General features: G+C 38.5%; 1 protein-coding gene across 6 annotated transcripts in view; it reads left to right on the top strand.

Annotated features, from left to right (window-relative positions):
• Nucleotides 1-6,426, top strand: part of LOC105248882 (cysteine protease ATG4B) — a 274,541-nt gene extending 268,115 nt beyond the window's left edge. For 2 of the 6 annotated variants that reach the window (XR_003123633.1, XM_025414545.1), the window contains exon 11: nt 6,198-6,374. Coding sequence is in view for 4 of the 6 variants with exons in the window: in XM_025414545.1 (XP_025270330.1) it covers nt 6,198-6,204 (7 nt within the window). In the remaining 2 variants the exon portion in view is untranslated. Of the gene's footprint in view, nt 1-6,197 lie in introns of all 6 variants that reach the window. The other 4 variants (XM_025414544.1, XM_025414552.1, XM_025414551.1 and 1 more) reach the window with 2 other exon arrangements.
• Nucleotides 6,427-12,361: the final 5,935 nt, after the last annotated feature.

Raw genomic sequence — 12,361 nt, 5'->3', positions numbered from 1 at the left:
GCATTGCTTTTTTTCCTCTCTTTATTGTGTTAACATTGGAGTTTTTCTCTAAAATTGTATATGGTCCTGTTCATAGTGATTCTAGTTTCTTTGACCTTCCACGGCGTAATGTTTCGTCGTATACTAGTATTTTGTCTCCTATTTTAAATTGCGTTTCCTTTGTGCTTTTGTCGTAATGTTTTTTAGCTTTAATTTTTTCTTCTTTGATGTGTTCTTTTGCGAGTTGATTTGTCGGTCTCAGTCTTTCTTTTAATTCATGCGCGTAATCATCGTAATTGTACATTGGATTAGGCGATTTCGTTAATGCTGTCGGAATTTCGGCTTGATGTCCGTACATCAATTCAAAGGGTATCTCCTGTAGCAGTATGCGGCGTTGTGTTATAAGTAAACATCGCGAACGGTATCCATTCGTCCCAGTCGGTTTGATCTTTATTTATATAATGTCTTAAATATTCTGTTAACGTTCGATACGATCGTTCTAACGCGCCGTTACTTTCCGGATGATACTGATTGTTTGTATCTTATTTATTCTTAATAATTTGCATGTATTTTTAAACATTTCACTGAGGAAATTCGTTCCTTGATCGGTCAAAATTTTTTCTGGTATTCCGTGTTCCAGTATAATTTTTGTAACGAATTCCTTACTGATAGTGTTCGCTTCTTGATTCGGGATCGGAATAGCTTTACTAAATTTAGTCAAATTGTCTTGGAAAGTTAGTAAATATTTATTTCCGTTACAAGTGATAGTTAATGGTCTGACTATATCTAACGCGCATTTTTCAAATGGTTTATTAGGCGTCTCGGTAATTATTAAAGGGACTTTGTTTTTCCTTGATAATTTATTTTTTTGGCACGATTTACATTTCGCGATGTATTGTTCTACGTCTAGTTAGTCCTCTCCAATTGTGTTGTAATCGAATTCTTTTAATCGTTCGTTCAATTCCCTGATGCCCTCCTATAGGTGCATCATGATATTCTGATAATATTTGTTTTTTTCTCTTCTTTTGTATATGTTTTTATATTATCAATGTCTGCTTCTTGTTCTTCTTCTTTTATTTTCAGAATTTCTTCATCCTTTTCTATTGACGTTCTGGGTATCGCGTTGCGACTTAGCGAGTCGGCGTTCGCGTTCGCTCGTTCGGCCTTACGAATTATTTCATATTCGTATTCTTCCAATTTTAACCTCCATCGGATTAATCTCGATCCGGGATCATTTACATTAAATAACCATATTAGCGATTTGCGGTCCGTTATTATTTTGAATTTTGTTCCGTAGATACGGTCTGAAATGTTTGACTGCCCAAACGATAGCTAATAATTCCTTTTCGGTTGTATTATAGATTTGCTCCGCCTTTGTCAGTACTCTCCTGACGTAGACAATCAGTCGGTCGTTGCCTATCTTTCCTTGTGACAGTACTGCTCCGATCGCATAGTCGGAGGCATCAGTGGTCACGATAAATTCCTCGGTGAAGTCGGGATATTTTAGCACTGGTACAGTCATTAATTTTTCTTTTAGCATTCAAATGTTGTTTGCTGCTCTGTTGTCCATATAAATTTTTCCGATTTTTTGGTTAATTTTGTTAGCGGTTTTGCGATCTTTGAAAAATTCTCTATGAATTTTCTGTAATCCGGCTAATCCTATGAAGGATTGAAGATTCTTCACCTTTTTCGGCGTCGGAAATTCTTTTATTGCCGTTAACTTCGACGGGTTTGGAGATATTCCGTTTTCGGAAATAATATGACCCAGATATATTACCTCCTTGCGTAAAAATTCGCGTTAAAAATTTATTTGGCTACAATTTTAAATGAGTTTTTCGCAGTCTTTGCATTACTTCCTTTAATCGCTTGTGCTCTTCTAAACTTGATCCGTATATCACGATGTCATCAAGGTCCAAGCATCTAAGTCTTTGTATTCCCATTAATACTGAATTCATCAGCCTTTGAAAAGTCGCTGGTGCATTCTTTAAACGGCATTCGATTAAATTCGTAATGTCCGTAGGGAGTTGAAAAAGCTGTTTTATTTTTATCCCTTTCAGCCATTGGGATCTAGTGATATCTTGACGCTAGATCTAATGTACTGAAATATTTCGCATTTCCCAGTTGGTCTAGGATATCAGTAATATTAGGCAACGGAAAAGAATCGCCTATAGTTAATTCATTTAATTTTCGAAAGTCTATGACTCGGAGTTTCGGTTTTCCTGATGCATCTGCTTTCTTTAGCTACTAATAATGGTGCGTTCCATTGACTCGTGCTTGTCCTGATAATTTCATCTTGCAGCATTTCCTGTATTTGTCGATTTACTTCTGCCTTATGCTTCTCGGGTAATCGGTATGGTTTCACATTCACCGGCGCGGTGTCGGCGCGTACTTATCTCATGCTCGACCGTCGCAGTGCATGTCAATGGTTCTCCTTCCAGATGGAATATATCACTGTATTCTTCGCAGATTTGTTGAAGAGTCTGCCTCTCTTCTTTGTTTAAATGTTGAGTGCGCAGTGATTGTCAAATTTGTTGACTGCGCGAAATATTCGATTGAATTTTCTTTCCCGATTTTATTAAATTTATCTCGTTATTGTTGCGTTATTTTCTAATTCTTCTAAGGCAACTATGGGAGTTGTCATCTCCACAATTTTGTCAGTGGCGTTTATTATGCTGACGGGGCACGAAAAATTTTCGGGCTCCACTAGGCAACTTCCAATGTACACTTCGAGCACAGCTTTTTCCGTTCGAACTATTCTTATTTGATTTCGATTAGTTGCGGCTCGTACTATTGTTTCGCTGCGTGGTTTTAAAGTTATCTTTTTGCAAAGGTGTAGTTTTATTATTGCGTCTTTTATTTTAATTTTGTTCGTTTCATAATCTCACTTCACTTTGTGCTTCTTAAGGAAATCCAATCCTAGAATTCCTTCATGTTCTATAGCTGTTGTCCTTTATTATATAAAAGGTATGCTTAATTTTATGTTTATTGATGTTAATTGTGACGTACATTTTTCCTATTGTATATACTTTATGACCGCTTATTCCTATTAACGCAATCTTCTTTTCATAAATTAGTGCGTTATCTTTTAGATTTTTTAATTTTAATAGTGAAATTGTCGAACCGGAGTCATACAGCATGTTTATTTCGTTATTTACTTCCTGTATATTTTACTTCCGATATTTACTTCCTGTATATTTTACTTTCTACATAGGCAATGTAATTTGTAGTAATTCTTCCTTCGATGGTGTACGTATATCCTTGACATGCGATATGCGATACTCTAAGGCAGGTCAGGATTGCTTCTCTCTCGCTTCCTCCTGCTCTTCTTCTTTACTATTGCTTGCAGAGTGCTTTTCTTGCGTAATCTATTCGCTCTTTTTCTCGCGTGTGTTATCTTTATTAATTAGTTCTAATTACTTTTATTTTGTTGTTTAAAATTTTTACTATTTGTCTTCGGTCGTCCGTTTAGATTCCAGCATTCTTCGCGGCTGTGTCCAGATTTTTTGCAGTGTTTACAGAATTTATTCATGGTATTTATACGCGTTGATTTTTCAGATTTAGGCAACGTGAATTTATTACTTCGGCAATCGCGTCCGTAATGACCATTTTTTCCGCATTTATAACATTGTATATTAGCGTTTTTATTTGTCCGTGTGTATTTAACATCGGATTTATTTTTATTAAAAAAGCTGCTCGTATTGCGGAGAGTACGATAAGCTTCTCTTCTGCGCTCGCTTCACTTATTGCTTCTTGGAGCATGGTATATCGTTGCGATCGTACGAGGATTTTTAGTTCGTCGCGTAGTCCAATTTGGAAATTTATTAACGCTTGTTTCTTAATTGTTTTCTAAATTGCTTGCTTGAATGAAGGAGGTCGTTCCTCCTCTTCCATCATCGATTCGTACAATTTCATTGCTTAAGTGTTGTCCGAACGCGTGTGCGGTTTCGTTCGATTTTTGTTTCAATGAATTAAATTCGATTTGTAAATGCGTAGTGCTCTGCTTCGTTTGATAGTAAGTTTCGAGTTGTGTTTTTAGTTCTTCAAATGTTTGGATGTCTCGCGTTTCGAAATCTTGCATGGTTTTACCTTTTAATTTAGTATATAAGATTGCTTGAATTAACGATTCTTCGTCCGCGGGATTAATATTTTGTACCGCGTATGTACAGGCGTATGTACAAGAATTCCTGCAATTTATGTTGCGTCGTCCCGTCAAATTCGGGAATCATTGTTCGCGCTTCTTTTAATGATACATAGTGCGGGGCTGCATCGGTTTCGGATATCGCGTTGAGTGCGTCCGTACGTTACGTCGAGTGGGACATCGTTTGTCTTTATTTGCGTTCCGTTTAAATTCGTTTGTGCGGTTTGCATATTTCGCATTTGTTTGCGCATGTACTGTATTTCGGTTTGCATTTCGCGGAAATTGTGTACGAGTTCGGCAAGTAATACATTACTCGTTCCTTCGGCCGGCTGACCTGCGTCTTCGTAGGCCGCGGCTACGTTTAGTTCGGCATGCTGTGCTTGCATGCGCTCGATTTCTTGTTCGACGGCTGTGGAATTAACGTTATCCATATTTCTTTGCGCACGTGGCTTGAATAAACTAATATCGACAGACAGAAGCGAATTTCTTTTTACTGCAACGCGACTTGGTCCGTCTTGTTCTGAGTTATCGTTATTATTCGGTTTGCGTTCTTCGGATGATTCAAAACTCGAATAACGTTCTTCTAAATTTTTTCGCATGCTTCTACGAATATCGCGAGCAGCTTCTTCTGCTACTCGTATCGGAGTTACGAGTCCGAATCTATTTGCCAATCGCGCTAGCACGCTCAGAAATTGCGGATTTTTTAATTTTACTTGTTTTAACAGTGCCGACATTTAAATAAAATTCGACTTACAGTAATAGAACAATGATTCCCATGGTCGCTTATCGGGTTGCTTATCGGATCGCTCGATTGCTGACGTTGCTGGTGGATCGTTGTCCCGCGTTAGTGCGATGTCCGTCGGCGATGCGTTGTCCGTCGGCGTTGTGTTGCCTTGGCGAAGGTCATGGATCGATGTTGATCCATGAGAGCTGGTGTTTCCTTTCGACTTTCAGCTACTTCACCGTCATTTCTTTATTGCTGTTGTCCGTATGTGTTGCGTGCTGATGTGTTTCAGTCCGTCTGCTTTAATATGTGACGACGCCTTCGCGTCATCACTGTAAATATTTATCCTGTATATAGTATTGTTCAATTGTTCCTTAGTTATATTACATTATATTCTATTATTGTTCATATTATATTATTGTTCATTCATATTATCATTGTTTATATTGTTTATATTATATTGATACGTTTAATATTGTTCGTTATAAAATAAAGACATTAAACGCAACGGTTCCCCACGAGTAAGTCCCTGACCCCGTAACTCGACGCCTCTGGCACCCACCAGTGATTCCGCCTATGGGCTCTCCCCCACCTAGTCTCTCCCTCCTCGATGCACGCGAGCGTGAGGGATCCTCGAGCCGTATATAAGCCGGCTTGCGCGGCACCTATTCCTCTCCAGTTTCCGACCTGATCCGAACCTCTGGGAATAACCGAGGTGTCTCGAATCCTGACCGTTCTCATCGACGGAGACGGGTGTGACTTCTCCGCTGCCTGGGTTTGCCCGGCATTCGGCTTCCTGATCGTTCTCGCCGACGGAGACGGACGTGACCTCTCCGCCGCCTGGGTTTGCCCGGCATTCGGCTTCCTGACCGTTCCCGCCGACGGAGACGGGCGTGACTTCTCCGCCGCCTGGGTTTGCCCGGCACTCGGCCTCCGCGCACCGCCGTACGGTGAACTCCGCGATCGCGACGCGCTCGCCGACCGAACCCGCGACCGACCGCCTAGGCTAAGCTACCTGTAGTCGTCCGTAGGCTAAGTTAGTAATATAAGTACTTGCGCACCGTCGTAGGCTAAGTTCTTGTTATTCGTAATCGCTCATAGGATAAGTTCTCGTAGGATAAGTTCTCGTAGGATAACCTGTGTAATCCTACCTAGGATAAGTAATTGCCTAATAAAGACTGGTTTCAAATAAAAGAGGACTTGCAAGCTTGACTCTCCTACCTACTCCCGAATCTTGGAACCGGCGAGCCAGTCCGTGGCGATCGGGATAGGCCGACCGTAGGGATAGGCGTACTGTTACAAATATAACAGTTGTTCCATCCAATTTATTAATTTTATATTTTCTTTTTGTTGCAGACGTTAAGGAGTTCCCTGGGGAGATGATGCGGCGGATCTTGCGGCGGTATCCCACCGCTGCCACCAAAATGTTGCGACCGGGACGGTCTTGGGGATGTGGGGTACCGTCGTGAGTTTGTGGGAGCCTCGGGTGCCGGAAGTAGCCGCAGGGATTTAATTCCTATTTTGAGTTTCTTGTAGTTTCTTATAGTTATTTATTAATCTCGAAAATACAGTTTCTTTAACATTATCTTTTCTTCAATTTCTTTTATAATTTCCTTATCTCGCTGTCGCACTTAGATTACACTTTGGTCCGCACTTAGATAGTTAATAATCGACTGTCCGCCACGGACTCGCGGTGGACGGTTTTTAACACCTCCTTTTCAGGAGTGTTTTGGAGGAGATCGCCTAGCGACATGACATGATATATGGTCATGGGGGATTTTCGGCGGTCAATCTAAATGCAAGCGAAGGAGGCTCAAAGTCGAATCTCTTCGTTGGCATTTTCGCGTTTCCGGCGAACTCGCGCGTTGTTCGCTGAGGTAGCGGTTTAACGCGGTTCGCGAACTTTCTATTATATAATATTCACAGTAAAATAAAATAATAAGTTATAGTCTCTCGGACTATAACAGAATGAAACAAAAATTTTCAAATACGAACATTTTTTATGGAGTTATACTTATTTGAAGTTATGCGAAAATTTGACATGAAATTACCTATGCAATAATTTTGTTGACGAAGTGTATCTTCACCGTTAATATCGCACATTGGTTTTAAATGATCTTTGAAACAAAAATCTATAGATGTATCAAATCTATAGATGTATCTTCTATTTTCTTAGTCAGTTCTGATATATCAAATCGATTTTAAAAATCTATTAATCTAATTCTCCCTCTTCAATTTCATATTTTTCTTTATACATTTGTTTGAGCATATATTTAATTTTGTTTTTTACTTCAATTTCATCAGTTGTAATGGCAAAAACCGAAAGTAATAAATACTGCGCATTTGGAAAGTTTAAAGTAGTTGTTTGGTGGTGAAGAATAAGGCGCTTAATTTTATTTTTCTATTAACTTTAATTTATGTGACTACCTATCCTTCGCTATATTGCACTACATACTGACTCAACTCTACTACTCAAACTTAACTTGGCTGCAGTCGCCAACATCCTGCTCACCTTAAAAGACTATCTTTTAACAGGTTTAACAGGTTAAATAATTAATATTGAAAATTGCTACATTCTTATAGAAAATTTGAATAATTAAACACTAATTAATATCAATTATAATGCGACATAAATCAAATCAAATGCTTCTAATGCGTAAATAATAAATAATTGAAACTAAATAAACGAAAATATGCAATCTGAAAGTGAAATAAACGAAAACAAAGAATTATTATCAATATATTCAGTCTTCTTCCGACGGTGGACAAAGCCCCTTGACGGCTTTCTTAAGCAGGCCAGTAGGAGTTCTAACTGTTGCTTCTCGTACTACGTTGTTCTGATCTAAATGCATTTCATGGATTCGACCCAGAGTCCATTGAAGCGGGGAGATGTTATTCTTCCTAACAAGGACTAAGGTGTCAATTTCGAAATCTTTGCCTTTTAAAAAATTCAATAAAAGGCTTTAAGGACCAACGCAATGGTGAAAGAAGCGAAATAAATACAGTTATATTAAAATAATAACCTATTCAAACGTTTATTTAGTTTTCATGACAAACGCCGCGTTTCGATCCAATTCGGATCCTTATCAATGTCAAATCACGAAAATAAAAAATAAAATAAATTAAAGGTGACAGTCATTAGTAACCGTAATGGAAAGACGCAAAAAACAAAATAAATAAATAATAATATAAGAGTCAAAAATAGATAGCGCAAAAACGGTCGAAATTCGAATCGCACAAAGAAACGCACGCGTTGGTAAGCGCATAAGCAATTCCGTCTCGCAAAGTCCCCGTGTGCCAATGATAAATCCAAGCAACTCCCTTCGATGCCACATTCCAAAGGAAGATCTCACACGCAGGTTCACATACATCACAGTACAAAAACGCCGTCAAAGATGCACAAGTCGATGACCAGCACCAAAATGCAGTAGACTCAATGCGTCCGATAAACCTTTAAAAATTCGGCAGTACATAAAAAAGAAGGAAAAAAGAAAGAAAATGAAGAAAAAAGACAAAAATGGACTCACTAAAAATAACTTAGAGAACCCCCGACAACAAATACAAGAGTCACGTTATTGAGATTTAAAAAATTATAAAAAATATAATAAAATATATAAAAATATACAAAAATTAGATAATAGTGTGGCGTAAAAATTAACAGTGCATACCCTGTCTATAGATTGGCCGTAAAAAGACTCTAAGAATTCTTCGAAGGGAGAGCAAAGTAGGCACAACACAAACGGACTTGTTAAAGCGTCGAACTGAAGTGTGTGAAGGCGAAGAGAGGCACCGCAGGAACTCAAAAGGAGGGGGAAGAGAGAGAAGCATTATCAAAGGACGGGATCAAGGAAAAAGACAAACAGAAATAATACAAAAATCAGCGCGCGAACTTCTTAATAATTGGCGAATATATCTTGTCTAAGAACTCAGTGTCGCTCTGAATATTGATACTGTGGATCTGACTAATATGCAGCATCTCTGCAATCAATCTTCTTTTATAACTCGATTCCTCCTCCAAAATCGAAACGTTATCCCAATCGAATTCGTGACCCTCCATTCTATGGAGGGACACAACCGAGAGAGAACCAGATGCTTTATTGATATCAGAGCGGTGTTCCTTGACTCGTGTTATTAATTTCCTCTTCGTCTGTCCCACATACGACGCATCACAATCCATACAACTAATCTTGTAAATGACATTCGAGTGGTGGAGTTCAGGCAAAGGATCCTTATATAGTCTGATGAAAGATTTTAGTTTATTGTTCACTGTATACGCCAATCTTCTATTGCTATATTTCTTAATGTTAGAAATAAAATTTCTGGGAAAACTTGAGGAAAAAGGAATGGTAAAAAAAGGAGCAGGAGTGGGAGAGGAGGGAGGTTGAGAACGCATGTTGACGTCATCGCTACCAGCTGAAACCAAAAACTTAAGTCTCTGGGTAATGGTTTGAAAAATGAAATGTATAGGGTAACCATTCTCCAATAGCGTTGAGATGATGAATGAAAAATTATCGGTATGAAACCGCGGGTGTGAAAGTTTAAAAATCCTGTCTGTTGTTGTGCCCGGCGCGGCACAGGGTGTGGGGTAGCCGGGAGAGGAAAATAATCGCTCCAATTGTTTAGCAATAGAAATTTATTACACAGAATATACTTATTTATCCCTTATCTTTAGTCGGTTTTCTCAAGCCTTAATGTCGTCCTTTCCTGGATCCTTTCGTGATTAGTTATTATGTCGGAGGCTTCGTAGCTCGGTTTGGCGGCTAACCCTCGGATTCGCACTATGTCTTATCAACGGTTAGTCTTCGCGCACTGTTCTGACTATAGATTCACTGTTTCTGACTGTCCGCCGCGGATCCGCGGTGGACGGCTTTTATTCCCTTAATTTCGGGGATTTTTGGAGGGGATCGCCCGGCGACATGACCATGTATGGTCATGGAGGTTTTTCCGGGTCGTCCAAAGTCCAAGTGCTAACGAAGGGAGTTCAAAGTTGAATTCCTTCGTTAGCGTTTTCGCGCTTCCGGGTGAACGTTCTTACGCTTGGATTGCTGAGGCAGCGATTCTATCAGGCTGCCGCATTTCTCAACAATATTTCATGCTGACACTTAATTTAATTATATATAGGTACTAATATTTAAATAGGTTATAGTCTGCAAGGCTATAACACTGTTAAACCGATAACAACTCCTCTTTTATGTGACAGGGGATGGTGTGAAAAGTATGAGAGAAATCTACCTGAAAAAGTCGGTTTTCTGTACCAATTAAACTCAATATAATTTTCATTAATAATCATAGTTGTATCTAGGAAATTGATACTGTTGTTGTTTGAGTATTCAATGGTGAAACTTAGTCTATTATGAAGAGAGTTAAAGCTTTGGAAAATGTGCTGAATAAATTGTTTGGGAGCAGCAAGAACAATGTCGTCAACATAACGTATGTAAAACGGGAGGGGAACAGGGAGGGATGAGATTGCTCTCTCCTCCAAATCCGTCATAATAATGTTCACCAAAATCGGAGAGAGTGGAGAGCCCATCGGGGTGCCGAAAATCTGCTTGTAAATGATCTGATCAAACTTGAAGTAAGTAGAATCCATAATCAATTTCAAAGAAATAATGAATTCATTATATGGAATACTAGTTTTATTTTTGATAAAATGCCATCGTTTTGCAATTCCTCCAATGACTAGGTCAAGTGGAACGTTAGTAAAAAGGTTCACAACATCCAAAGAGATCACATTGTAATTGTCATCTAAGTGAAAGTTGTTAAGTTTCTTAATTAATTCAAAACTATTTTGAATGTAACTCTTAGGATTCGGTAAATTCTTATATAGAATGTTATGAAGAAAAGACGCTAATGAGTATAGAGGACTATTAATGCAAGAAACGGTAACGCGTAATGGGCATTCCTCCTTGTGAATTTTCGGCAATCCGTAGGCACGTGGTAAGACCCCCTCCGAGCAAAAAAGTGATCTATACATAACGCTAGAAATGTATTCTTTCTCAAGCCAACGCTGTAACAACACTTTCAGTTGAGAGATAATTTTACTGGTCAGGTCCCGGTTCACTACCTCGTACGTCATCCGGTCCGACAACAATTCACGCATCTTATCAAAATAGTTCGATTTGTCAAGGCAGACGGTCACATTTCCCTTATCCGCCTTTGTAACAATGATATCAGGGTGATCACGAAGGAATTTTTTTGTGATGTTGCATAGAGATAACAATCGCGAGTCAACCTCCGAAACCCGAGGAGGGGACGACAACAATCTATTCAAAGTCTGGACTCCTAGACATCTGATATTATTCGCAGTTTCGTGATCACATCTTGAGATGTTATATTCAATACTCTTTATTACATCGAATACAAAGCGTTGTGAGTTCGGATAGGATCGCAAAGAAAACTTATCACCCAATTGTAGGAGGGATTGTACTTCTCTAGGAATCTCAAATTTAGATAAATTAATGAGCCAACCATTATTCACAAAGTTGATGAGAGACAAGTTATCTCTCATACGAAAACTGTTAGGATTGATGTCAATGTTGAAAGGAGTGAAGGAGGGGAGTTGAGGAATCGGTGTAAGTGAGAAAGAAGGAAGGAGGTGCTGTTGATTAGGACGAGAGACAGAAAACGATCTTAATTTCCGTTTGTAAAGATTCGTAGGAGAATGGGGAGGGACGGAACAGAAATATTTAATAACAGGAACATTGGGACGAAGGAAATCAGGTTGTTTTCTCGCGAGCCAATTAAGTTTTTTATGTATTCGCCTATTCTCCGATCTATCAAAATAGTTGAGGGAAGACCGCTGCCTATTGACAAACTCGTTGAGAATTCGAACCGGGATCCGGCCAAACAATAACCTCGAACATCGAAGCAAATTATATTGTAAATAACGCAATAATTTAAACGCATCAGAGATCTCGAGCTGTAGCAAACGCTTAATGTATCCGCGTACAGAATTTTTAAAAAATAAAGTTGAGCTATTATGAAAAAAGCGAATCGCATTATTAGTATATTTAAACAGGTGTTGCGGAACGAAGTTGACTCTTTTACATTCTTTCAAGAAAAAGATTTTAAATTTAATAGCAATGATCCTTTTGTTGAGATCAATCCAGCTCTTCAAGCATTGCTTCATATCCTTTCCAAAACATTGATCGATAAACTTGAAAAAATTAATTTGTAAGGAACTCATTATTCGCCTGAGTGATATCAAATTAAAATTAATATAATCAAATAAAGGTCCATAAGATAAAATCAATAAAAAATTCAATAAAAGGCTTTAAGGACCAACGCAATGGTGAAAGAAGCGAAATAAATACAGTTATATTAAAATAATAACCTATTCAAACGTTTATTTAGTTTTCATGACAAACGCCGCGTTTCGATCCAATTCGGATCCTTATCAATGTCAAATCACGAAAATAAAAAATAAAATAAATTAAAGGTGACAGTCATTAGTAACCGTAATGGAAAGACGCAAAAAACAAAATAAATAAATAATAATATAAGAGTCAAAAATAGATAGC

The sequence above is a fragment of the Camponotus floridanus genome, unplaced genomic scaffold, assembly GCF_003227725.1.
Source record: "Camponotus floridanus strain SB8 unplaced genomic scaffold, Cflo_v7.5 scaffold83, whole genome shotgun sequence".
NCBI lineage: Eukaryota > Metazoa > Arthropoda > Insecta > Hymenoptera > Formicidae > Camponotus > Camponotus floridanus.
Note: the sequence above shows the minus strand (reverse complement) of the source record. Positions and strands in the feature narration are given on the sequence as shown.